Source organism: Monodelphis domestica, chromosome 7, assembly GCF_027887165.1.
Source record: "Monodelphis domestica isolate mMonDom1 chromosome 7, mMonDom1.pri, whole genome shotgun sequence".
NCBI lineage: Eukaryota > Metazoa > Chordata > Mammalia > Didelphimorphia > Didelphidae > Monodelphis > Monodelphis domestica.
Window position 1 is genome coordinate 4,126,520 of NC_077233.1, and position 26,003 is coordinate 4,152,522.

General features: G+C 58.6%; 3 protein-coding genes across 11 annotated transcripts; 2 read left to right on the forward strand and 1 right to left on the reverse strand.

The window, feature by feature from the left end:
- Window positions 1-5,969: 5,969 nt before the first annotated feature.
- MRPL32 (mitochondrial ribosomal protein L32) lies at window positions 5,970-8,763 on the reverse strand. The gene is made up of 3 exons (XM_001380283.5): window positions 8,513-8,763; window positions 7,083-7,243; window positions 5,970-6,444 (listed from the first exon to the last, which is right to left on the reverse strand). Exons 1-3 carry the CDS (start codon window positions 8,652-8,654, stop codon window positions 6,190-6,192), a joined length of 558 nt encoding a protein of 185 aa, XP_001380320.2. The 5' UTR covers window positions 8,655-8,763; the 3' UTR covers window positions 5,970-6,189.
- Window positions 8,764-8,782: 19 nt separating this feature from the next.
- On the forward strand, window positions 8,783-14,268 carry PSMA2 (proteasome 20S subunit alpha 2). The gene is made up of 8 exons (XM_001362613.3): window positions 8,783-8,937; window positions 11,083-11,159; window positions 11,387-11,519; window positions 11,610-11,732; window positions 12,050-12,131; window positions 13,069-13,142; window positions 13,846-13,903; window positions 13,993-14,268. The coding sequence occupies exons 1-8, from the start codon at window positions 8,897-8,899 to the stop codon at window positions 14,107-14,109; spliced, it is 705 nt and encodes a 234-aa protein (XP_001362650.2). The 5' UTR covers window positions 8,783-8,896; the 3' UTR covers window positions 14,110-14,268.
- Window positions 14,269-14,556: 288 nt separating this feature from the next.
- C7H7orf25 (chromosome 7 C7orf25 homolog) lies at window positions 14,557-18,573 on the forward strand. Of its 9 annotated transcripts, none has more exons than XM_007505567.2 (2): window positions 14,557-14,740; window positions 17,086-18,573. In XM_007505567.2, the coding sequence occupies exon 2, from the start codon at window positions 17,102-17,104 to the stop codon at window positions 18,365-18,367; it is 1,266 nt and encodes a 421-aa protein (XP_007505629.1). In that variant the 5' UTR covers window positions 14,557-14,740; window positions 17,086-17,101; the 3' UTR covers window positions 18,368-18,573. The 9 variants fall into 9 exon arrangements, with proteins under 9 accessions (XP_007505629.1, XP_007505624.1, XP_007505628.1 ...); XM_007505562.2 differs by having other exon boundaries at window positions 14,558-14,740; window positions 17,083-18,573; XM_007505566.3 differs by lacking the exon at window positions 14,557-14,740 and adding an exon at window positions 14,773-14,790 and having other exon boundaries at window positions 17,083-18,573.
- Window positions 18,574-26,003: the final 7,430 nt, after the last annotated feature.

Below are 26,003 nucleotides of genomic sequence, written 5' to 3' on the forward strand. Positions count from 1 at the left end.
TAGAAAGAAATGAAATATGAGAAAATTAGACATGAGAGCTCTCTCTGAGGCTTGGGGAATAGCAAACATTTACCTTTTTTTCCTCAGATGTGCCTGGCACCTACACAAAAAGTTGATCAGATATTAGGGCACGAAAGCCTCCCGAACAAAGGCAGAAAAGCAGAAACATTACCCTTTTCAGACCATAATGCAATAAAAAGTATTTTTAGTAAGGGGCTGTAGAAACACAGGTTCATTGGAAACGAAGTACTCTGATCCTAGCAAATGAGGTCAAAGAACTGATCAAAGAAACAATCAATAATTTCATTAAAGAGAATGAAGCGATTAGACAACACACCGGGATTCCTAGAATGCAGCTAAAGCAGTGCTTAGGGGAAAATATATATCTTTAAATGCATACATTAAAAAAGAAGAGAAAGAGAAGATCAACAAATTGGTCATGGAACTAAAACAAACAAAAAAAAAACAACCTAGAAAAAGAACAAAGTTTTTAAATCCCTCATTAAACGCCAAAATGGAAACTCTGAAATTCAAAAGAGAGATTGATAGAATTAAAAGCAAAACAAAAAAATCAATAACATGGACAAACTATTGGTTAATTTTATATTAGAAAAAGAAAGGAAAAAAAGGCCAGCATGAAAAAAAAAAGAGTAACCAATGGACATAACATTAAAGCACTTATTTTGGCAAATATTTTGACCAGTAAAAGTGGCAATCTAAGTTAAATGGGTGGATATTTACCAAAATATAAATTGCCCAGATGAACTGAAAATGAAATAGATTATTTAAATAACCCTATAGTAGAAAAAGAAACTGAACACGCCATAAAGAAACTTGCTAAGAAAAACATCCCCATGATCTGATGAATTTACTAGTGAATTCTACAAAATATTTAGGGAACAAGTAATCTTAATCCTAAAAAAAGTAGTCAAGGAGTCCTACCAAAATTTTTGCTCATGACATAAATATAGTTTTGATAGCTAAACCAGGGAGAATGAAACCAGACAAGGAAAACTGTAGGACAATTTCACTAGTGAATGTTTATGCAAATATTTTAAATTAGACATTGGCAAAGAGATGATAGGACTATGTCACAAAGCTCATGTGCTATGACCAGGTGAGATTTATACTAGGGATGCCCAGCTGGTTTAATATTAGGAAAACTAAAGATGATTAATCATATCAATAACAAAAACAACAAAATTCATATGATTGTATCAAGAGATGCAGACATTTTTTATAAAATATAACATTACTTCTTATTAAAAACATGAGAAATCACAGGAATAAACTGAACTTTCTTTAGAATGATAACCAAAAGCAAACATTAGCAGTAACAGGAATACATTTGAAAGCTTCCCTATAAGATCAGGGATGAAGTAAGCATGACCATCAGACCACTATTGTTTAATATTGTACTAGAAATGCTAGTAATAGCAGTAAGACAAGAAAGAAGAAATGGAAAGCATCAAAATGGACAATGAGAAAAGAAAACTATCACTCTTGCAGATATGTTGGTCTAGAGAAGCCCAAAGAATCAACTGAAGAATAGTTGAAACAATGCATAACTTTGGCCAAGTTGTGAAATATAAAGTAAACTGGCATGGTTCCAACCATATTCCCAACAAAACCCAGTAGGAAGAAACACCATTTAAAATAACTGCAGATAACATAAACCACTTGGGGATTTCCTGGCCAAAACAAAAGAAAGAAAAGGAAGAAAGAGAACTTTACTAAATGCTTCAAACTCTTCTTTTATCTTTTTTTAATGGAGATTGCTCTTCCCCAGCCAAAAGATGGGACCTGCTGGGCCCATTAGAGAGAGAGAAAAACCCTCTGAATAAAGGTCCCTTTGATTTTCAAAGGCCCATGTTGGACTCCAGTGGACCCAGTTGGAGAAGAAAGAACAAAACAAACATCATCTCTGCTTGCTCCCACGTCAAGGCAATCCTAGTTTGGCAACATGGCCGACTCTTAGTCATCTGCTTCCATTCCTTGAAAATGGGCCTCTCCCAAAAAAGGTTAGTATGGGAAGCCTCGGAAGGTTTTCGGCCAGCCGTTCATGATGAAGTCGGGCGCTATTACTACATGATTCTCACTTTTCCATCCTAGCCTGCAGCAATCACATGTAAATAGTGACCAAGAGGAGAATGAGAGCAGATCCAGCTGAGGCGGAAGAGACTTCCTGGTGACTGGCGGCACCTTGGAGCTGCTCCTCTAGGAAAGCTGCATCACTGCCTCCTTCTGCTACACCCCGTGCCAGATGCCGGTGCTGTCCAGCCTAAGTGGGCTGGCTTCTGGACTTCCTCTTGGGCCTCTCTCAAGAGAATGGATGGATTCTCACCCGCTTAGGTGGTCCCTACTGTTTGTGCGCCCCAAGGCGTTTGTAGTAGGACCCTGGCGGTCCCCCTGGACCTGGGTAGCTCCTCTCTCCCTCCCCAGAGCTGAATTCTGCATACAAAAGGCGCCGCTTGGAGCCATTCCTGTGGAGTTGCCCAGAGTGAATACCAGCCCCTTCTGGCTGTTAGGCTTGGATCATTTTCTTTCACTTTCCAGGTCTCCTTATCGGCCTTGGAAAGGTCTCGGAGGAAAATGAAAATGACATTCAGCGGAAGAACTCGGCAAGAAACGCGCTATTTGCGTCGACCTCTCCCTGGAATCTCTTTACCTGCCCGCACGATGCCGTGGAGGAGCGGGTGGAGCGCTTGGGAGAAGGAAGGAGTCCCTTTGACAGATCCGGAGCAGAGCCGCTGGTCCCCAGGAGCTCGCCAAACAAAAGCATCGGCACATCCTTCCGTGAGGGGTTGTTAAACTCAGCCTATTTTCCTGGGTTCATCCAGCGAGGGAGGCGCCCGACACTGGGGAGCCCTTGGCTGAGCAGCCACTTCTTGCGTCTAAGGCAGAGCTGGGCTGGAGCTTCATCTGGATGACTCCGCTCCATCCTACTTTAATCTCCCTTTAATGCTCCCGGATCAAAAGCATGGAGAGGACGCCAATGCGGGAAACAACAGAGAAGGCTGAACAGTTGGCCCCAGGAGCTTCCGTTCTTCGAGGGGGGCCATAAGGGAGGGCCAGGGGAGCAGCCCACAAAGCAGAGCCTGGTGGGGGAGCGGGGAGCCAGACAAACGAAGAGGCACGTGGCCCTTAGGAGGCTAGTGGGTGAGCCATGGCAGAGTGAGGCATTTTGAGGGGAGTAAAGAAGCAGGAGGCCAGGCTGGGCAGAAAGAATGGCCTCAAACATCGGCATGGAAGTCTGAGATGGCCTATGCCAAGCTCAGGGAACAGCTGATGGTTTGGTCTGGCTCCCTGGGCTGAGCAGAGGAGGGGGAACCACACTTTGGAGGCTCTGGAGTTCCTCAAGGAACAAGGGAGCCATGGAAGGTCTTTGTCCGGGAGTGTGGTTGGTGAGATCAGCACATTGGGCAGAGTAGGGGAAGGTGCTGAAGGGCAGACACTGCCTGGTCCTCGGGTCCGAGAGCCCTTACTGAGAGGGAAGGGTTTAAAGGGGAGACCACCAAGAGGGAGGCCCCCAGGCCAGGCAGCGGAGGGCCTGGCCAGAGAGGATGTGGAGGGGCCAGCCTGGGAGGCGCTGCCAGAGCTGCACCTGGCTGACTCCTGGCCAGGGGAGGGCATCGCCAGGAAGAGAAGTCTTGAGGGAGACGGGGCTTGTGGTGGGGGAGGGCATAAAGGGAGCTTTGGACCCGCTTAGCGGGAGGTATCGGCACCGGACACTCGGGAGGTGAGTGGCTGCGAGGCCAAGAGCTCAGGTGGAGTCCGTGACGGGACTGGGCAGGAATCGGGCCTTTTTGTCAGGGACATTCAAGTGACTCTTTCTTTGGGAAAAGATCTGCTTGTTCCTCTTCACTGGAGACTCCTGGAAGGCGAGAAGGACGGTCCGTCTGCCCGGGGCCCCACACGTCCACTGACCACGGGCTTTCTAAAGGGCCTGCGGTGCGCCACAAAGTTCTGGGTCTCGTCTTCTGAACCTCTCGGACCGGAATGTGGCCCTGGGCTTGGATCCTGGGCCAGAGGGGCCCCGAGACGGGCTCCTTCCCTCCCTGTTCCAAGGCCGGAGGGTGTGCTTGTCCGTGTCTTGACCCTGGGTCAGCCGTGGAGCGCTGAGCAGGGCCACGAGGGAAGCCATGGGGCAGAATGAACAACCTGGAGGAACCTCAGGAGCCCGGGAACCCAAAGAACGTCCACTGCGTAGGAGAGCCCAGCCCAGCTGCCGGCGCTCCTCTGGGCTCTGCTGGCTGCCCAGCCTCCAATCGGGAGGTTCACGAGATTCTCCCCCCAGATCAAAATGACTTGGGACACTTTTTCTGGCCCCGCTCTGCCTGGTGGGGATTCTCCCCATGGCTTCTGATTGTGGGTGCTGGGGATAGACCATGTCCACCCTTCCCAGGAGAACCTCCTGACACCTGAAGACCACCAAGACCCTCTGCTCCTCTTCGAAGTGACCGGCTGACCATCCCCACTCTCAGACTCACCATCCTGCCCTTGACTTATCTTAAACGTGGTGCCCTGACCGGGGCAGGGACGGAGGGACCATCTCCTAATTCCTGGAAGCAGTGGCTGCCCGGCGCAGTCCAGATGGTGTCAGCCCTTCCTCACACGCGGACCCTTTAGGGAGTCCATGATGCCTCCTCCCTTGTACTAATCATGGCAGCACACAGGAAGGGCTTCCTAAACGCCTTCCCGGTCAGCTTCTGGAACACCAGGGAGGCTACTTCCTGGTCTCATTCTTCACTCGGTCCTCCCGCTCCAGCCCTCGTCAGCCATCGCCCCCTAGCTTTGGGTCACCTGCAAATAGGAGGAAGGTGCTCCGGACACCTTCGGGCAGGGAGTGGAGGAACGGAGTTCAAATCCTGTCTTGCGTTACTAGCCCTGTGACCTTGGCCAGAACTCCTAGTCTGCCTCCCTCGGTTTAGCCGCCTGTAACGTGGTCTAATCACAGCAGCTCCTTCACCTGGGGGTCGTGAAGGCAAAAGGAAGCTGGAGTGAAGCCGTCCGCCATCCCGCGGCCACGGACAAGCACGGACCTCTGCAGCCGCCCCTGGAGTCCTCCTCCGAGGCTGCCCCCCAACCGCACAGGACAACACCCGAAGTCAAGGCCCTCTCCGGAGCGCCCTCCGGCAAGTCATCGAGGGGGCTGAGGGAGCGTCCAGGCGCCGAGATCGGCCAGCAGAGGCGGCCCAGGCCAGGGAAAGGCCAAGGTTGGCCCCGAGGTGGGACACGGGAGTGCTAGTGGGCAGAGGAGGGTTGGGGCCACAGATGAGCCGGCCAAGGACCCGCTTTCCGCTTTCCGCTCTCCCTCCTCCTCCTCCCTCAGATGTAATAAAGGGATTAAACTACAACCAGCCCACTTTTAATGCTTACAGATGGCCTCCACCATGCCTGGACGCCCAAGGCCTTTAGCCAAAGCTCAAGGCTCCCCCTGGTCTCTGGGGAGGGCTCAAGGGTGACGGAAAGGCCCCGGGTACGAGTCCTGCCTCTCCCGCCGCTTGTGCCACCTTGGAACATCCCTGACAACCTGTTTCCTCGCTGGCAGAGAGGATTATGGGGACATGTCAGTTCTACCCACACCAGAACAGCAGCCTTTGGGCACATTTTCTTCCTTAAGGAATGGCCAGGCGCCACCTTCTCTTTGCTAGCCGTCTCCTTCCCTTCAGACTCAGTTGGGCACATCGGTTCTAAGAGAGAAGAGCCATTGGGGCTCGTCCATGGGGGTAAAAGGACTTGCCCAGGGTCTCCCCGGGAGGAAGTGTCAGAGGCCAGACTGGAACCCAGGACCTCCTGTCTTTGGGTCTGACTCTCCATCCCCCCAGCTGCCCCGGCCCGAAGGTGGCCCCCCGGACCCTGATCCACACTCCTACGGGGTCCGTCTCGTTGTGTCGGCCCCTTCGGGGGAAACACGGGCTTTACTGTCCGCGAGGAACGGAAGCGCCAAATGAAAATTCTGAACAAAATTCGAATTTCCCCACTTTACGTTAGTTTAATGACGCCCCAATAAAGCCAGGTCTGACCCTGATGGGAAGAGCCCGCGGAGGCTGCGTCGCCAGTTCTGGGCTCAGACACGGTCGATTCGGCATCCGAGGCCGATTCCAGGGCCAGGGAGAGCCGGGGACGGGCCTGGAACCCCCAAGAACCCCGAGTCCACGTTGCCAGTCGTGCTGGGCGGGGGCGACGTCAGCCCCTGAAGAACCAGGACGGCCGCTTCCTGTCCCGCTCGATGACCCTCTTGCCTCGGTCCTCCTCGGAGGGGCTCTCCCCGCGGTACAGGACCACCGTCTCCACGGCGGGGGCCCTCAGGGGCCCCCCCTCCTGCACCCCTATCTGCTTCCTGATCTGCGCGGTCTCGGCACGGACCTTCCCGTAGCAGTAGCCACACAGGACGTGCTTGAGCTTCAGATGGCCGCATTCGGGGCACACGTCGATGTTGCTCTGAAAGTGGACAAAGCAGAGGGGCGTGAGACGCCGCGCCTCCAGGGCGGTGTAGACGGGCAAAGCCAGGCCTTGGGGTCCCCCAGGGAGCGGGCAGCACAGAGCAGAGGACGGAGCCTCGCCGCCCGCTCTCCGTCTCCCCGAGTCGCCTCGCATTCGCTTCTGCCCCCGCTTTGTGCGGGGCGCTGCGCAATGGGCTGGGGTGCAAAGGGAGGAAAAGCCCAGGCTCTGGCCTGCAGGAGCTCGCAGCGGAGGCTGGCTCAGAGGGAGCCTCGGCCACAGCCAGGCCAGGCGCTGGGACTGAGGAGGCTGAACGTGGGCGGGCCGGGCCGGGGAGGCCCAAGGAAGGTGGCTGAGAAGGCCAGCGGAGTGGCCGGAGGGGGGATGGGCCAATAAGCTAAGCTGGGGGGGTTGTGGAGGCCGGGGGCCAGGCGGGGGGCCAGGCCATCCCCTCCTGACGTGGCCTGACTCTCCCTGACCTGAGAAGGCAGCAGGGGGCCCGGCACCGGCCAACGGGAGGCGCTAGGCTAGGCGGCCTCCCTCTGGGCCGGGTCTCGCCATTCGTAGCTCTGCTGGCCGTCCTGACCATGAACTTGGCCCCGCGCTCCAGAGGAATTCCTCCCTGGGGTCCTTCTTGCCTTTGTTTTAAGCTGCTTGTGGGAGCTTCGCCTCCTGCATCGATTCACTTCGATGGTGCGCCGGTTCTTGGGGGCCGCCATCCAGCACACGCCCTCCAGAAAGCCGGGAGGCCCCTCCCCACCGCGGGCGTCTGCCGGGCCCTGCACGGCCAGCGCTGGGCCTATCAAAGCAAGCACAGGAAGGAGACAGGCTGGGATCCCTTCAGGAAAGGGCTCAGGAGGGGGCGGGCCTGGCAGGATGGCCCTAAAGCAATCCCGGGCTTTGGAGATGGCCTTTCACAGGTAGGAAAACTTCCCCAGCCCCGAACAGCTGAGGGACACCGTGAGGCGGGTGCTGTGATCATCTGTGATGATCTAAGGCTAAGGCTAAGGAAACTGAGGCAGACAGGATGGGCATCTCCTCCCTCGGGGCCCTGGGGGGTAGGGGAGGAAGGTATAGGCTGTCCAGAGGGGGAGCCTCCCTCTGGCTGGCATTGGCCCTCAGGGGAAGCCAGGCTGTTCCCCCAGCCGTGGGGGGTTTGTGGGGGCAGCAGCCGTGGCTTTTCAGCCCCTTTCACTTGTGGGGGAGGGGCTGGGGTGACTGGAAGGAAGCTGGGGCTCTCCAGGAGGTAGGAGGGCATGTGCTGGGGGAGGGGCTTGGGAAGAGCGCTTCACAAACTCTCTCACTTGGCCTCGAAACAATCTGAGGAGACGGGTGCTAGAAGGATCCCCACTGTACAGCCGAGGAAACCGAGGCAAACAGAGGTGCACCGCCTGGCCTAGTTTCCACCCCTAGAAAGTGTCTGAGGCTGGACTTGAACTTGGGTCTTCCCGAGGAATGGGGGCGGCAAAGGAGAGAGCCCCCTCGGAGGCTCAGTGAGGTCAGGCAAACAGACAGAGCCACAAGGTGCTCAGGGGATCTCTGGGGATTTCATGGGCACAGCCCGGGGCTCCTGCGGGCAGAACCCCGAGACTGCTCCCCTCAGGCCCCGGTCGGGAGCGAGCATCTGCCCTCCTAAAGATGCTCCAGGACCTTGCCCCATCTCGGCCTAGAGTATCGCCCAAGGTGAAGGTGATCTACGGGGCGAAGGCGGCCAGGAAACTGGCCTGCTGCCGCAGCACTGACTGCGTAGGATGCTTTACTAAGTTTTACTAAGTCCGAGAGAGAATTGGCTCAAAAAAGTCTCCCCGAGGGATGCTGGAAGGGAAAGGTCAAAGGGCTATGGTCAGCCGACCACATAGACTTCGGCTACGGCGCCGCGAAGGAGCTCGGGAAGAAGGTCAGGCGGGCGGAAGCACAACCTGGAGATACCCCCTGCGCGTTCCCGTTTCTTCCCACCCCGCCTTCCTTTTCTGCGCGTCCCACGCGATTCTACGTACTATGCCCCGCCCGCACTCTCTTCCGTGCGCGTTCCTGGCCCCGCCTCCTCTGCTGCCCTACCGTAACCTACCCCAGGAAGGGCCCTGGAAGCCAGCAGAAAGGCCCGGGGGAAGCGTTCCCTCCACGCGGTCCCAGCAGTTCCGCAGCAGCCGCGCGGCAACCGCTGACCAAGAGGGCAAGGTTATGCGCAGGCATGCCAAGGCGCGGGCCATGGCCGCCGCAAGGAAGTGGGAAAAGAGCGAAAGCGACAGAAGTTCGACTTCCTGCCTGAGGGACCACGCACAGGCACTTGGGAAGGCGAGGCTTTTTGTAATCCCTCGCGGACCACAAGTCCCAGCATGCCGTGCAACTTTGCTGAAAGCCGCCAATCAGGAGCGGCGCTCGGGCGGAAGTGGCCCCGGGTCGGGGCATTGTGCGCAGGCGCCGCTCTTCAGGCCGGCTTAAGCGGGGAAAGATGGCGGAACGCGGCTATAGCTTTTCGCTGACCACTTTCAGGTAAGGGCGGCCGGGCCAGCGCGGAGCAGCGGCTTAGGGCTCGAGACGGCCGGCTCTCTAGTGGCTGGAGGCGAGGGACATGGAGCTGCCTCGGAATCCAGAGCCGGTATTGGGGCTGGTTCGGGGGCGGGGGCGGCCGTGCCGAGTCACTGTGAACCCCGTCGGCCCAGGGCCTGGGCCGGAGCTGGGGTATGGACTAGAGCTGGGGCCGGAGCCGGGGCCTGGGCTGGAGACGAAGTCGGGGCAGGTTGCAGGGAGGCGGGGACGCGCCCGGCCGGAGAAGCCTTGGGTCTGCGCTTTCACTTTCCCTCTGCGCCCAGCCGGCCTCCTCCCCGCGCATCCCCCCGGGACACTCCTGGGCTCATCCGCTCGACCCTTTCCCCAGGATAGGAGCCCCAGCGGGCACCCCGCGGAGGCTGGGGGGACGGGGAAGCCACAAGGGGCTCGGACTCGGGCCTGAAAGTGTTCGGGGATGTGTCTACTGTGTGCCAGACACGCCAGATGGATCTGGGAATTGTCGCTATTGTGCTCAGATGAGGATGAAACAGATAAGGAAACTGAGGCAGGCAGGGCTTAAGTGACACTTCCAGGAAGTTTCTGAAGGCAGATTTGATCCCAGAACCTCCCATCTCCAGGCTTGTCTGTTCACTGAACCATTCTGAGAAAAACTAGGGTCAGTGATAAGTAGCCAATGGGGTTTGTTAAATGCGAGGACACCATGGTCAGACTCCTTTAGAAGTGGAGACTGAATTGGGGGGCCGTTAATTGTCCCCCGTTGTATGTAGTATGGACTCACTTCTGTGGTTAGTCTAGGTGACCTTCAAGATCTCTGCCAACTCTAGAGTTCTGTCATTCGGGGTTAAACCCACTAGAAGGCTATTGCAGGGGGCAGTGAGGTGGTCCAGTGCATAGAGCCAATCTCCGAGGAGCGTGGTCCTGGGTTCAAAAATGGCCTCAGACACTTCCTAGCTGAGTGAATGTGGGTAGGTCACTTACTTCCATTGCCTAGCCCTTACTGCTCCTCTGTCTTGGACCCAACTCCCAGTATTAACAAGATGGAAGGGAAACGTTTAGAAGAGAGAAGGCCATTGTAAGAGCACCTGAAAGGGACTGAGGAGGAGGGGCTGCGGCACCTGCTCATGTGTGCTATAGGTTAAAAGTGAGGATGGAAGTGCCTTTGACGTTTGATCAGCAGACATTGATTAGCCACCTACTGTGTGCCACAGAAACAGAAAGAGGCAAAAGGCCGACCCTGCCCTCAAGGAGCTCTGAATGGGGCGGGGGCTGGGGGGGGGGGGACAACAAACAGGAGGGAGGGCACCAGGATGAAGAGGGAAGCCTGGGAGGTCATCAGTCATTCATCGGAGGAGGGTTAGTGCTCTAAGCACGGGGGACACCAGAAAGCATGCCCAGAGCAGAGAGATCTTGTTCCTGGAACACCCAGGAGGCTGGTGTCCCTGCATGGAAGAGGGCACCATGTGGAATAAGTGCAAGAAGGCTGGAGAGGTACAAGGGGACTCTGGAGGTCGTAGGGAGCCATGGGAGGTTAGAGAGGGCTGACATGGGCTGATGGGATGGGGGGAGCCTGGGGGCAGGCAGGCTCCCCCAGCAGCTATAGTAGTATTGCAGGTGTTAGGTTTGCACCAGTGTGAGAGGAGAGGAGTTCAGAGAATTCAGGAGGCACCGCTGTTGCTCTCAGGAAAGGGGGAAGAGTTGGGGGTAAAAGTAACCAGTTCCATCCTGGACATGGTTAGCTCAAAGGGGCTGGGATGAGGGAGGTGCTCATCTCCGCAGGAGGCCCCACCCAGTGAGGTTGCTACAATGTAGCTCTGCCAGCAGGTACTACTGATACATTGTTGCACCTCTCATGGTTGGGTTTGCAAAGGATCTCGGGCTAGAGTGGCAGCTGCTGCTGGGGCTCTGCTTCAGCCCAGAGGTTTGCAGTTGGCCAGATGTGCCTAGGCCTGTGTTGGGCTGGGTTGACCCAAGAGAAAGAAAGGGGAGGCAGGTCTCCTGGGGTCACCTGTTGCAGCTGCGGAGGGGGCGGGTCCTGCATCCATTGCTTACAAACATTTTGCAAATTGACTCTTTTGAACGTGCAGACCCCTCCCCGGTAGGACTAACCTCCTGTCTTTTTGCCTCTAGTCCTTCTGGGAAACTCGTTCAGATTGAGTATGCCCTGGCGGCCGTAGCCGGAGGAGCCCCTTCTGTTGGGATTAAAGGTAAGGGGGGGGCATGGGATCTGGGCAGCCTTTCATCTCGCGGGGTCTCCTTGGCCCGCCACATGCCCAGGGGATGCACCAGGCTTTCCCGGGATGGCCGATGGCTTCATTCCTCGGCCGAGGGTGGGAGCCCCGCGGAAGGGAATGAGGGAAGGGCCCAAGGCCAGGAGAGAGCTCTGTCCAGGTTCACGTGTGACAAACAAGCATCGAAGGCCGTTTCCTTTCAGCGGCCAACGGCGTGGTGCTGGCCACGGAGAAGAAGCAGAAGTCCATCCTGTACGACGAACGGAGCGTCCACAAGGTGGAGCCCATCACCAAGCACATCGGCCTGGTCTACAGCGGCATGGGCCCCGACTACAGGTGTGGACCCTGGCGGGGGGAGGCAGGCTCTGGAGGAGGCGTGCGGGAGGCACGGAGGCTGCACTGACTGCTTTCTCTCCTGCCTGCCAGAGTGCTGGTCCACCGAGCTCGGAAGCTGGCGCAGCAGTACTACCTGGTGTACCACGAGCCCATCCCGACGGCCCAGCTGGTGCAGAGGGTGGCCTCGGTGATGCAGGAGTACACGCAGTCGGGGTGAGCACCCGGGGAGGCGACCTCGTCCCTGCCGGTCTCTGTGTCCCTGGGCCGGTTCACAAACACCACCAGAGCCTGGATTCCAGCTTCCCGAGTCACGTAGGACCTTTTGGTAGCACCCAGAGCTCAGGCTCCTCCGGAACCCCACTTTTACGTTCTTTCCAGAAGGGCCGACGCTGGTGCCTTCCGGCTTAGCCCAGAACATTGGTTTGATCCGATTTTCCGAGGGGAGGGTGACGTTCCCAAATGCCCACCCTGTGGTGACTGAGGCTCCCCCCGCCACAGACCGGCCCGTTTTTCCTCTTTTCTCCCTCCAGGGGCGTCCGTCCGTTCGGAGTGTCGCTGCTCATTTGTGGTTGGAACGAGGGCCGGCCTTACTTATTTCAGTCGGATCCATCGGTGAGCATCAGACTGGAAACATCTGTCAGAGGATTGTGGGAGCTGGAGGCGGAGCCCTCACGGGGTTAACCTGGGCAGGGGCGTCCCGCGTTCGAGTGCCGCCGTCAGTCAGGTGTCTGGAAGTCTTCCGAAGACCCGGGCTCCAGCCTTGGTCTGACCTCCCTCCCTCCCTGCCAGGCCCTCGGCGGCCTCCTTGGTAGCACGTTCGTGCGTTCTCCCGTGTCATCTGCTCGGATGTCATTGGAGGCGGCCGCCATGGGCAGCTGGAGAGGTCGATCCCCCTAGGAACGGCCTGGGTAGAGTCGGGGCCGTGTCTGAGCGACTCCAGGAAAAGCTTCCGGGTCCCTCGTGCCGGGCGGACGCCCAGCTCTTAAGATCGGTCAGGTGCTCCGAAACCTGGCCTGCCGCCCCTCCCCCTCCTGTGACTCGGGGCGCGACTTTGGCCTTGTAAGAAGGAAAGCGACCCTGAGCCGGGAGAGGGGAAATGATGAGGCTGGCTAGGAGAAAAGGATGGAAAAATGGGGGGGGGGGGGGCTCCTCTCCTGCTGCTCCATTTCGCTTGCTATTCTGTGGCCCCCTCACCCCGCTCACAGGCCACAGACATGAAATCCCCTCCTGCCTCAGTGTATCCCACTTTTTCTCTGCCCACATCACATCTCGGCCAACAGAGGGGCCTATCCAGGGGCCGCCCGGGGCTCTCTGGGCTCACTGGCCACCATTAGGTCCACGTGACCCAATCTGCCCAGTGATCTGCTTTTGGGTCAAGTTCGCTCCAGCTCACTAGGAGGCCCCCCCCCCCCCCCCCAGCCCTTCCCAGAGAAGATGCTGAGGAGGTTCTTGGGGACTCTGAGCTACGGGAAGGGCCCAGACCTGGCGGCGTCCCGGCCACTCTTGTGGGTTCTCTGGCTGAGGGTTGTTCCCTCCCCTTTCTGACTAGGGCGCTTACTTTGCTTGGAAAGCTACAGCCATGGGCAAGAACTACGTGAATGGGAAAACGTTCCTGGAGAAAAGGTGGGTGGAGGGGGGAGGGGGAGGGGGGAGGGTCCTGTGGGGAGACTCCTAGAACCAGCCTTTGTTTGCAATAAGCATGGCCCCACATCTCCCATTGTGCTGGCCGTTGTCACTAACCAGGAGAGGGCGCAGGCGGCATCGAGCACCTAACACCCCATCGCCTCCTCGCCCCACACTCCCCCCCATTTGGCAGATGGGGAAACTAAGGCAGAACTCTGCCCACAGCCAAAGTGTCGGCGGTTGGACTTCTGGTCTCAACCCTTGGACTGTTTCTGCCCTTTCTTCAGGGATTTCAGGGCCAGGATTGCCATTTGGCCTTAAAGGCGAGCCAGGAGAGAGCGGCCTCCCAAGCAGGCCCTCACTGTATGCTCCCAGAGATTCCGGAGGAAGGCAGGGTCTTTGCCAGCCGAGCTCTCCCCGGTAGAGCCCTGGGAAGGGCAGCTTGCAGTCAGGATTGGGGGGGATTCCTTTGAGCTGCTCCGAGGTGACGGGCAGACTTTGAAAGGCATCTTGCGAGGGTCAAGTTCTTCCTGTTCACAGGGCAGCTAGTGGCTCACTAGAGTCAGGTCCTGGGTTCAGATCTGCTTTCAGACCTCCCTAGCAAGGCCCCTGCCCCCCATTGCTAGCCCTCCTGCCTCAGAATGGGCGCTGGGGCCTGGCTCCATGGAGACGAAGACCGCCCTCCCCTTGTTCCTAACTCTAGATATAACGAAGACCTGGAGCTGGAGGACGCCATTCACACGGCCATCTTAACGCTCAAGGTGAGGGGGGGGGCTTTGGGGGTCTGGGGAGGGGTGTTGACGTAGGTGATGGCCCTGCCCTTAGCGTCATGTCTCGGCCCACTTCCCAGGAGAGCTTCGAAGGGCAGATGACGGAGGACAACATCGAGGTGGGCATCTGCAACGAGGCGGGCTTCCGGAGGCTCACCCCCACGGAAGTCAAGGATTACCTGGCCGCCATCGCATGAGCTTCCGCCCATCAGCCCGAGTGACCCCTGATTTACCATTTGAGATGTTGCCACGTTTGGGTTCTTCTGGTTTTTGCATACTTCTTTCTACCTAGTTGAATGGACTCCAGTTTTTAAGACGCCAGCTGTCGGCGATCCTAATAAAAGTGCTCAACCCAGCGTCCCTGTCGTCCTCCGGCCGGCCGCGGTGATCCAGAACCCCGGGCGGGCGAGGGAGGGGCCCAGAGCTGGGTTCAGGCGGGCAGGCACCCACCAAGGCGTTCCCCAGACCCAGAAGGGATGCCGCAAGGGGCAGACGGGTACAGCGTCTCTGCGCAGAGCAGCCACTAATGGCCAGGGAAGAGAGCCAGATGGGGAGACTGAGGCCTGGGGAGCCCTTCTAAAACTAGGGCCAGAAGTGTTAAGTTCTGGCGGCCATTCCCACGTGCCTGGGTTAAAGGATGCGGATGGTAATGCGCAGGCGCCCAGGGCTGCCGGCGGGCGTCGCTGCCGAGCTGCGGTATTTGGTCTGCGCGGGGGCGGAGCGCTCCTAGCCCGGGGGCCACGGGAGCGGAGGGACGGACAAACGGAGGGAGAACCTAGTGGTGGCGGGAAGGAGCAAGGTCCCCGCCGCCGGCCAAAGGGATCCCAGGTCTCTGGGCGCAAATAGAAGGGGTCTCTTAAGGCTGATGCAAGTCTGAGGTTGGGGCCAGTGCGCATGCGCGCTACCCAAGGGGTGGGGTGTAGCCAGCGGCGGATGCCCTCAGCCAAGATGGCTGCTGGGCTGGCTTCTTGCGCGCGTCCGCAGGCAGCGAATGCCTGCGGCGGCGTCAGCTGGTCTCGGCCATGTGACTCGCGTACCTTCCCCGCCGCGACGGTGGCCGGCCGGGAACCGGAACCGGAGCCGGCCTGAGGCGAGGGTGTGCCGGGGTGGGGGGCCAGGTGAGGCGTCGCTCGCCAACCTGCCTGCGCCCCGCCGGAGGTAGTACGGGGCTGTGCGGGGGAGGGATGCGGTGCTGGGCCAAGTTGCCCACTGCAGAAGGAGAAACTGAGGCTTGGAACGACGAGGGGACAGGAGAACTCGCCGGGTGGGGTTGGTGCTAATTAACGAAAGGCCTCAATTCTTCCCACCCCGGGGCGCCGCTTGTCTCAGCGATTAATCCCAGGCTCTGTGCAGGGGCCTGGCGCCCCACCGGATAGGGGTGGGGAGGCTGGAACCCAGGTCAGCTCCTCCCCTTTCCTGTCCTTGCTAGGGGTCAGGGGAAGGGGAATCTCGCCCATTGGAGGCAGGGAGGGGTAGGGGCAGAAGGAACCCTGGAAATCTTGGAGGAGGTGCCGGCTCCCAATCCCCCAGCTGAGCCTTGAAGGCTTCCACCAGAGAGGAACCTGGAGAGCTAGCAGGGCCCAGACATGGACACTGGCGTCTGCGCCAGGAAAGGGCAAAGACTGGGTGTGTGAGGCCTCCCTCCCGGATGTTTGGTCTTTGGTGTAACACCTTCCGGCCCAAGGGGCCCCCCAGAAGTGCGCAGAGCCAGGACCCCCTCCTAGAGGGGGAGACAGGCCCCCTCCTAACAACCCCGGCCAGGCCAGAGGCGGTAGCCAGGGGTCCCCTTCGCTGGGGCCCCAGGAGCAGAATTCCATATTTTTGCCCCTCTCTGTTGCCAGAGCAGGGAGCCAAGTGGGACCTGGCACAGTCTTAGGGTGCCTGGTGGGCCCAAGAGCCTCTTCAAGGTCTCACCAGGAATTTGGGCTTCTGGGCTCAAACCCAGCCTGGTTGGAGGGGCATCTGAGCCCCCTCCCCCTGCGCTTCTGCTCTCTGCTCTGCCCTCCTTTTGGTGCGTGTCCAGCCTCCTGTTGGACCATCATGAATACCGACCCAGGCCCCAACTGCTCCTGGGGAGGCTGGCTGTGATGGTGGAGGAGGTAAACTGGCAGCAGCTGTCACCTAGGATGGGTCAGAAACCAGAGCAGATCTGAGGTGTTCCTCCAGCCCAGGGCTGAGCCCTCCACCCCCCTAAACCATTCTGAGGAGTCTGCCAGGGGCTCTCCTGGGGCCACAGAAAAGAAAAAGCCCCTTGCCAGGATCTCAGGTAATCTCTCCAACAACCCCCATCTTGTGGGTGAGGAAACTGAGGCAGGCAGGTACAGGGACTTGACCAGGGTCTCCCAGCTCTTGTGGGTCTGAGAGAAGTTCCCTCTGCTCTGGCTCAGGCAAAGACAAGAGTCTGTTTAAGGTCTGGGTCCCAGGATTGCAGAGACCAGCCGCCTCCTGACCAGTCACCCCCTCCTCTGTTCAGTGCCCCAGAAAGCCTCCCCTTCTCATCTCCAGGCTTAGCCAAGCTCTTCCTCTTGATGCTTCTTCTATAGTGGACCTCTGGCCCCTCCTGAGCCTCTGGGTGCATGACCTGGGCTGCTCATGCCCCTTTGGATCCCCAGTGCCTGGCACAGAGCCTGGCACCAAGTGGGCATTTGGGAAATGTTTATGGGCCCTGTAGCACTGTCTACCTCCCCATGTGGGCACAGTCTCTGGGCGTTGAGTGTATCCACGTCGGGGTTTGTCGGAGCCTCTGTCAGGGACTGCTTTGCCCAGAGCGCAGGTATCGCTGTGCCCAGCACATTGTTGGCATGAGTGGCAGGTGACAGACTGGAGCCCATTCTGCCCCATTGCCCAGCATCGCGGCATCTAGTTTTGTGGGAAGTGGACCAGGCAGAGAAGCTTTAGTTTCACCCCTGGCCTTGCATGGTGTGCCTGGGCTGTGGGTTGGGTTGGGGAGGAGGTGCTGCGCCAGTGGGTCACTGTGCCAGGAAAGAGCCCTCGTGCCTGGTGGGTCCCTGTGTGTGGGGCTTCCATGCCTGGCGAGTCCCTGTGCCAGGCGGGTCCCCGTGCCCAGAGAAGAGCCATGGGAGCCCTCCAGACAGGTCCCCCCAGGGCCCGGCATCATCGCCTCTGCCCGGGTCTCTAGAAGCCCCCTGACGCCGCTCTCCCTTTCTCAGTAGGAAGGATGCTGCCAGCATGTCGGTGCAGTCAATGCTTCGCGAGCGCATCGCGGCGGCCGAGGAGCTGATCGGGCGGGCCGAGGCGCTGTCCGGCTCCCGGAAGGGCGGTGTGGAGGGCGGCGCCAAGCTGTGCAGCAAGCTCCGAGCCGAGCTCAAGTTCCTGCGCAAGGTGGAGGCCGGCCGGGTGGCTGTGAAGGAGTCGCACCTGCAGAGCACCAACCTGACGCATCTGCGGGCCGTGGTAGAGGCGGCCGAGAGCCTGGAGGCCGTCGTGGCGGTGCTGCACGTCTTCGGCTATGCGGACGGCGCCGGCGACAAGCAGACGCTCGTGGTGGACGTGGTGGCCAACGGCGGCCACACGTGGGTCAAGGCCATCGGCCGCAAGGCTGAGGCCCTGCACAACATCTGGCTGGGCCGCGGCCAATATGGCGACCGGAGTGTGGTGGAGCAGGCCGAGGACTTTCTGCGCGCCAGCGCCCAGCAGCCTGTGCAGTACAGCAGCCCCCGCGTCGTCTTCGCCTTCTACAATGGCGTGTCCAGCCCTGTGGCCGACGAGCTGAGGGGGATGGGCGTCTCTGTCCGGGGGGACATCGTGGCCGTGAACAACCCCCCAGAGTGGCCCGAGTGGCTCCCGCCCAGTGATGGCGAGTCGGACGAGGAGGCTCCGGGGCTCCCGCCAGTGACCCGCGTGGACAGGGAGAACGTCGTGGCCAGCGTGGCCTTCCCCACCGAGGTCAAGGTGGACACGTGCGGCCGTGTGAATCTGGACATCACAACCCTCATCACATACGTGTCGGCACTGAGCTACGGTGGCTGCTGCTTCGTCTTCCGCGAGAAGGTGCTGACCGAGCAGGCTGTCCAGGAGCGCCGGGAGCGCGTCCTGCCCCAGCTCGAGGCCTTCATGGCTGGCAAGGAGCTGTTTGCTTGCGAGTCGGCCGTCAAGGACTTCCAGGCCATTCTGGACACCCTGGGGGGGCCCGGGGAGAGGGAGCGGGCCGCCCGGCTCATCCAGGGGGTCCGCGTGGTGCCGGACCAGCCGTCTGAGCGGGCCTTGAGACTGGTGGCGAGTTCCAAGATCAACAGCCGCTCGCTCACCATCTTCGGGACGGGAGACTCCCTGAGAGCCGTCACGATGACGGCCAACAGCGGCTTCGTGAGAGCCGCCGCCAACCAGGGCGTGAAGTTCAGCGTCTTCATCCACCAGCCGCGGGCGCTCACCGAGAGCAAAGAGGCGCTCGCCACCCCCCTACCAAAGAGCTGCCCAGCTGGCGGCGGGCTCTGACGGCTCAAGGGAGGGTCCACCTGCCCCTGGACCTGCCGCCCCACAGCCTCTCCCCTCGGAGATACTCGGAGGTACCGAGGGCTGCCGGACATCCATCTGCAGAGCTGCGGCAGAGGGAGCCGCCGCTGTGGGCTTCCGCCAAGAGGGGGGTTTCCGGGTAGTCTGTGTCTGAGGCGTCCCCCATTAAATATTGATCCGGTTAAAGAGCCCCTGGTTCGGCTTCATTTTTTCTTCCCTCTCCCCATTCCTTCATGCAATGTGGGGGGTGAGAGAGGCCTCCAAAGAGCCTGTGAGCCAGAGAGGGGCCCAGACCCCTACTCATTGGGGGAGGGCAGCTGGGGGGGTCCCTGTGCACCTCCTGAGAACCCGGTGCTCTTGCCAGCAGCCCGGTGACAGAGCTTTTCCCCTGAAGAGTTGGGGGCTCCAGAGCAGCCTTCCTCCCATTTATACTGTAAAAATGGAGACTTGAATCTAGGACTTCAATCCCCAGAAGTCCTTGCTCTACTTCCAGGATGCTTTGTAATCGCAATTATTTAAAGGGTCTCCGCCTACGGCAGGGTCTCTCTTCTCTTCCTGTTTCCACTGGCAAGCAGACACGTCTAGTGATGTGAGTGAAAATTGAACAGGCCTCTCGGCCCACCTGGCACGTGCTTCTCTTACCTGTATATTCCTAAATTCCTTCTCTTAAATAAACCTCTAAAAATATAATACTCCTTGCAGAGAGAAACTAATTTCTACCTGCCTCAGCTTCCCCTGATTTTAACTGTTACACTAAACCCCCATAGGCGAGAGCAGTGGGGAAGGCGGTCAGCAAGAGGCTTTGGGTGAGGAGGGGGATGATGGAGAAACCTCACAGCTTCCCATCATGGCTGTGAATGGCTTGGTCGTGGCAGCCGAGCAGTGGGGGATGCGTGGTCAAAGCTGACCATGCGGAGTCTTGGCGGCAGTCAGGAAGGCTTGTGTTCCAACAGGGCCCCAGACACCAGTGAGTGACCGTGCCTCCGTTTCCCCATCTGTAAAGTGAGAGTAATAGTTGTGTCTACACCGGGTGGTGGTGAAGATGGGGGGAGATATTTGTCAAGGCCTGAACCTGGGGCCTGCCGGGAACGATTGCTGCTTTCCTCCTGCTGGTAACCCTCATAGCTCAGGAGAGCCAATCACCTTCTTCCCTCTTGCCCAGGCCTCTTACTTCCACCATTAAGGCTCGATAGGCCCCCGTGAAGATGGCGTGCCAGATTGGCCTGAAGATAGGTCTTCCCCATCATCGGAATCCCTTTGCTCTCCTTTGCTAGCTTCCTCTAGTCCCTTCCTGCTCCCGTTTTCTCAATTAAACGTAACTTCCTTTTTTCTCCCCCACCCTGAAAAAAGAGGATGCTGAGGCCTCGTCACACGTCCTCCTTCCCCGTTCTGCATCTGCTTTTCCTTTTTGGAACGAGGCTCGTCCGGACAGCTGGCAAATGGCAAGACGAGGCGATGGTGGGATGTGCTGGGTAAAGAGCCGGGACCCAGAGCCCAGACGCTCTTCCTCATCCTGACGACAGGACTTCCGGGAGGCACAGCCTCCCCCAGGGCTCTGGTCCTCCAAGGTGGCAGGGGCGTGGGGCCGTCTTCTGGGCCCTAGAACCGACGGGGCCGCCGTATGGCTCACACAGGCCTTTGTCTGGTTTTACTCCTCGATTTGGACGGGATTTTCCAGAAAGGGGTTCTCCGCATTTGTCCGAAGAAAGGCAGCCTAGAGCGATGCGCGAGTCCAGCTGGTTCCTTTCTGCTTTGTTTTGATTTTATCTGGCCTGCCGTGTGCTTTCCAAAGGTCAGCCTGTCAGCTCTGGAATGATTCTCTGACCCAAGAAGAGAGAGACGTCCTGGAGGCCCTGAGACACCGCCAGGCCTTTTCTCCCTTTCCCAGCAGATGCTCCTATGTTGGCCTGCAGCCCTTTTCCCTCCCTGATAGGCTTTGATTGAGTTACAATGAGCCAAGCTGACCCACCTCTTTCTTTAATGTCCCTTCAGGCTGGTCAGAACTCAGGGAATCCGTAGGAAGGCCCAGAAGCTGGAGAAAAGCTACCCACAAGGATGGCTAAGCCCATTCAGGGAGCTTTCAGGGCCGTCTCCCCGAAGCAGGCCCAACGCTCTTCCAGGGCGCATTTCCCTTTGGGTCGGTCCGGTGGCTCGCAGGTTCTGACCCCCAGCCTCCGTTTGCCCCTGCCACTTCTCCCCACGGGCCTGGCACCCCGAGTGCCCCCATGACTCCTCTGGGTCATGCCGTGCCTTTCCCCCTTAGCCTGCAACACGCCGCAAGGTTCAAGACTTCCTCCGTGCCACCCTCCAACCCTGCAGGAACATCTACAAATGAGAGGGAAGCCTTTTCGCAGAAGCAGGAATTTGCCCAAATAGCCACTAGAGCTTTAAAGGCCACGAGAGGGCCAAAGCCGGGATGTGCTCATTGAGGCATCCTGATGCCATGGGCTTGAAGCTGGGGAATCGGGTTTGAACCCTGCCCCTGCCCCTTCCTTCCTGTGCATCCTTAGGGCTCTCCTTCCTGGACCTCAGCTTCCTTTTCTGGAAAATACGGGATTTGGCCTCGATGGGCACTGAGGTCCCTTCTGGCTCCCAATCTGTTCCTCTAACATGCACTCCGCCCTGCTTTCAGCAGCGGCAGAAAGGGGGCCCAGAATCCCTGCTCTGATTCCCGCCATCCACATTCATTTCCCTGTTGGCCATCTCAGTGTGGATTCTCTGCTCCGCAGCTGACTGGGGGGCGCTCTATGGATGGGGTTGCCTTAGCAAGCCTTGAGTGGTCTTCAGGCAGGAACTGAAGCAGCTGGCTGGGTGGGTCTCGCGGCATGGGCAAAGCCAACAGGAAAGATCACTGTCTGGGCACGAGAGCATCTCCGAGAGTAGCCGATGAGTTCAGGGTCTTGGTGGCGGGCTTGGTCGAAATAAGGGGACGAGAAGGGGAACGTTGGCACGAGCAGCCCGTGTCCGGGAGGCTTGGAAAAGGCTCTGACGTGGCCCAAGAAGTGGCCCAAGACTTGGCTTTTTCTAGCCCCTGCAATCTCGGCTCAGGCCAGGAGGCTGCGCTTGTGTATTGGTTTTGTGGCTTAACTCCAGCCCTGTGGCTGTCTTGCTATTCAGCTTAAACGCCCTGAATGGCATTTCCCCAAGTGTGGCCTCTTTTTGCCTTCCTCTGCTCTTTCGGTATTGCCGAAAGTGATGGACAAAACCAGTCTGCGCCATTGGATGAACATCCAGCTCCGGAGCAAAATGCATTCCGGATGATCTGCCGTGTTAGTGTTCTGTCGGCTTCTCATCTGCACAATGGGCAGGTAGTGCCCTTCCCTCCCATTCCAAGAGCGGGCTCCGACCCTCTGCCTGGCGGCCCTCCCCTCAGGGAGCTCATCTTCTCTTGGGGGCTCCGGCAGGACTCGGCGACCTGACCATCAGCGTAGACAGGATGCCTGGTGCCCTCGGGGGGCCTCACAAGTGAGAAGTGGGGTGGTGGGAGATCCCGTACGGACAGCAGCTCGAACACAGGCCCGGAGATGGGGAACGATCGGGGCAGCGTCGCCCTGGAAGACGGGCAAAGCCATCCCGTGGCATTTTATAGGGAGCCCCTGAAGTAAGGGTTGGTCACGGACAGAGTCGGGGAATATTCCTTTGGCAGCTGTGGAGAAGGAAGATGGAAAAAGCGGGATGGTGGCTCCCACTTAGGGTTCATGAAGCACTTTATAGTCACCTCTTTGACCCTTACAGCAAGTCACTGGAGGAGATGCTGGCTGGCCCCATTTCACATCCAGGGAAATTGAGGCAGGTTACATGATTTGACCCAATAAGTGTCTGAGGGTGGAGACTCAGTTTGGGGGGGCCTGGGATGAGAATAAATATCCAGGGGACCCCCACCATTAACCTTGGTGACTGGGGGAGATGGGGGTCCGTGTTGGCCGTGTTGAGTTTGCGGACATCCGAGTGCAGGCGTCTGGCAGAGAGGGGTGCTGGGAGCCCTGGACGAACAGCAGAAGAGCTTCTCTCTAGCATGAGTGTGTGTGGCTGCCGGGTCCCCCTGTCTTGAGAAAGGTGCACATCAGATGTACTGGGCCGCTTCTCCCTTCCAGATGTCTTCTGGCTTCCCTTCGGAGGGATCAGCGTAGACCTCTGGGCTCGAGCCTTTCGGATCTGGGCCGTGTTAGCAGGTCAGGAAGCAAACCCTCTGCGGGTAAAATGATTTCCGCCAAGGAAGTCATCGCTTTGCTCCCCCGCCTCAAGCCGTGTAAACGGAGGCCCCCGAAGCCCGCGTGGGGAGAGGCGCCGGTCAAGCAGGCTGTCCTGGCCGGGGCTCCGCCGGGGAAGGCAACGCTTCCTCCATCCATCGCTCGTGAGAGCCCACCGCATGCCCTGCCCACAGGGGCCGATGGAAGAGGCAGGCAGCGCCCTGGGCAGAAGGGGGAGGACAGGCTGTCTGGATCGGGTGCTGGGGAGCCTGCGAGGCAAGAACCGGAGCAAGCTGCCCCCTTCTTCCAATGTAAAGTGAGACACGCCTGGATCTGGGTTTGCCAACACATTCAGCCAGCTTTAACCTGAAACACGGAGGCAGAACTCCGAACGCCAGGCTGGAAACGGAGCCCTCGGGGATGGCCAGAAGCTCTGGGTGCTCTTCCCCATGGGGCGAATGGGTGCTCCTGCCCGCTGAGGCTGGGCTCAGCCTTGGTGCCCGCCCACGTGTGGGGGCTGCAGGACCGGCTCCAAGGGCCGCCTAGCCTGCTGTGGGCCACCCTTTAGAAGGCAGATTTGTTTGGTCTTTTCCTCTGGATCATTCGCAGTCTCTGGAGGCACCCTGGCTCTCGATCAGAAGGTTCTGTGAAGTCCAGAGCCGTCGGCGCGGTGTCGCCCACAAACAGGAGCAGCTGGGGACCCTCCCTGTCTGCGGGGACCCCCTCTTCCAGGGCAACCCCACGGAGGACGTCCACACAGCTCTCCCTGCTTTCGGCTTGGCCGAAGGGCATCGGAGCTCACCACAATTGCACCAGGGGTTCCCACAGGAACTCTTTCTGTAGAGGAGAGACACGCTGCAGGGAGGAGACTTTCAAGGGGTCGCTTTTGGTTTTATTTAGCTCGTTACAGACAAACTGCCGAGGGGGGCCTTGTACTCTTTGTGCCTTTCTTGAAGTAAAGTGCCATTAGGATGTGGTCTGGGGACACCAGGGGGCTCAGTGGGTTGGGAGCCAGGCCTGGAGATGGGAGATCCTGGGTTCCAATCTCACCTCAGATACTTCCTAACTATGTCACTGAGCAAGTCACTTAACCCCTATTGCCCAGCTATTATGGTTCTTCTGCCTTAGAACCAAAACACAGTATTGAATCTAAGACAGAAGGTAAGGGGTTAAAGAGAGAGACAGAGAGAGAGAGACAGAGGGACAGAGAGACACAGAGAGAAAGACAGAGAGACACAGAGAGAGAGAGATGGAGAGAGACAGACGGAGAGAGACAGGGAGACAGAGAGACAGAGAGAGGGACAGAGAGATAGAGAAAGAAAGACAAAGAGACAGAGAGAGACACAGAGAGAGACAGAGAGAGGGACAGAGAGAGAGATGGTCTGGATTCGTTTGACAAAGCCTGCCTGTTCCCTCCTGTTTCCTCTAGGCTACCCTCAGTACGTGTGTAAATCATTCCCAGGGAATTTGGTGCCCATTTAGGTGAAGCTATCGGGGTCTTCTCCATCTCCTTTTTGGGGTGATAATACCGGCTGTGATTGCTTATTCAGTGATCCCCCCAAAGGATAACCCTGCCGAGGTCTCCGTATCAGATCAGACACTTGTCTGCTCCACCTGCTCTTCCCCAGCTCTGCCCCCACCAAGGATGGAGGCGGTAAAAGTCGGGATCGGAGGGGCTGGATGTGCTGGCCTCGGTCTCCACTTCCTGCTGATGTGAGTGAATCAGACTGGGCTGAGGGGCTCACTCGGCTTCTGAAGCGTTCTGCGGGTTTTCTTTCAGCCCTAATGCTTTCCCCAGCCCTGGGAGGAAGCGTTGCTGTGTTCTGCCATCTTCCCCTGGACTGGTTAGTCTTTTTTTTTTTAAACCCTCACCTTCTGCCTTAGAATGTGTATTGCTTCTGAGGCAGAAAAGTGGTCAGGGCTAGGCTATGGGGGGCAAGTGACTTGGCCAGGGTCACACAGCTGGGAAGTGTCTGAGGTCACATTGGAACCCAGGACCTCCCGTCTCTAGGCCTGGCTCTCCATCCACTGAGCTACCCAGCTGCCTCCTGGTCTGGTTAGTCTTAATGGATCTTCCCTTTGGCTGGAATTCGTCTTCGCTGTCCAAGACAGTTTCTGGCCGCTTCACAGGATTCAAGCTTCTTTAAGAAGTGTGACAGGTCACACGTCGCCTCCGTGTTCCCCCCTCCCTCCTTCCTTTCCCCCCTCCCTCCTTCCCTCCTTCCTTTCCTCCCTCCCTCCTTCCCTCCTTCCTTCTCTCCTCGGTCACGTTCGTGACTTCATCAGCCGGGTTGGCTTCTCTTCTCGCGTTCCTTCTCCGCTGACTTTGCCCCCTTAGCCGAAGGTCTCCCCCCGCCCCCCCCCCCCGGAAGTAGGTTCTCCAAAGGCTCCTCCGCGCGCCAGGAGGCAGCGAGTCCTATGGGGTTCTTTGGCCAGGTTCTTGCGTCCTTGGGGTGTCCTTTCCGTTTCCGACCCTCATTTGAAGGGAACTGGTCCCGATGTGGAGGGGGGAGGCGCCTCAGCCCCTCGTTCGTCTCCTCATCCTCCACCTCCTTGCCAGGGAAGGTCCCCAGTGGCGCCCCCTTCTGGGCTTTCTCCCAGGGCTCCTGCGCTGGCTGGTTCCCAGCCCCAGGCTCCTAGTGGGCACAGCCCCGCCCCTCGGAGGATCGGTTAGGTAGCCTGAAGGGGGCTTAGACAGGGCAGAGTAAAGGAAGAGCGACCCACAGGCCCCGCCCCTCCCCGGGGGCAAACTCGTCCTCGGTTTAACACCGAGATCCCGTTCGGCGAGTGCGGCCTAGTAGCAGGCCGCAGTGGGCACTTTTCCACCTCGGTTGCCTCCGCCAGATCCCCCCTCCCCCCCTCAGACTCGGACCTCCCCTCCCCCCGGGGCTCCGCACTCCGGAAGTGCTTCTTTTCGGCTTGGGTGGAGCCTCGGCTCTGTAGCTTCCTGCCGGTGGTCCCGGGTCACCCAGGAGACGGGCAGAATCCCCTGGCCCAGCCCCTGGGACCTCTACCATCATGGCGGGGCGTGAACCTTCTCCCTTAAAGCTGCCCCGAGACTTCGGGGTGGCTGCTGTGACCCCTCGGGGGTCTCGGCAAAGACCCTGCAGCCGTTGGCCGTTTCCAGTCAGGGTGGGGTGACCCGGCCGGCGCCTCTCAGCCAGGCCTTGACTGAAGCCGGATTTCATCCCGGAAGGGGAGTCTTCCTGACTCTGGAGCCGGTGCGCCGTCCACTGGGCCGCCCAGCCTCCCAGAAACACCCTGCGAATGCCTGGAATCCAAGCCTTCCTCCAATAAGTCAGGCCCTGCTCGGGCTGTGGCTGCCTGCGGGGCCTCGTTCCGGGAGCTCCTGCCCCGGCCATCCCCGCAGGAGACTCCGGGAAACCTGCGCTATCCAAGATGGCTTCCAGGCGCCCGGCGGGTCCTCC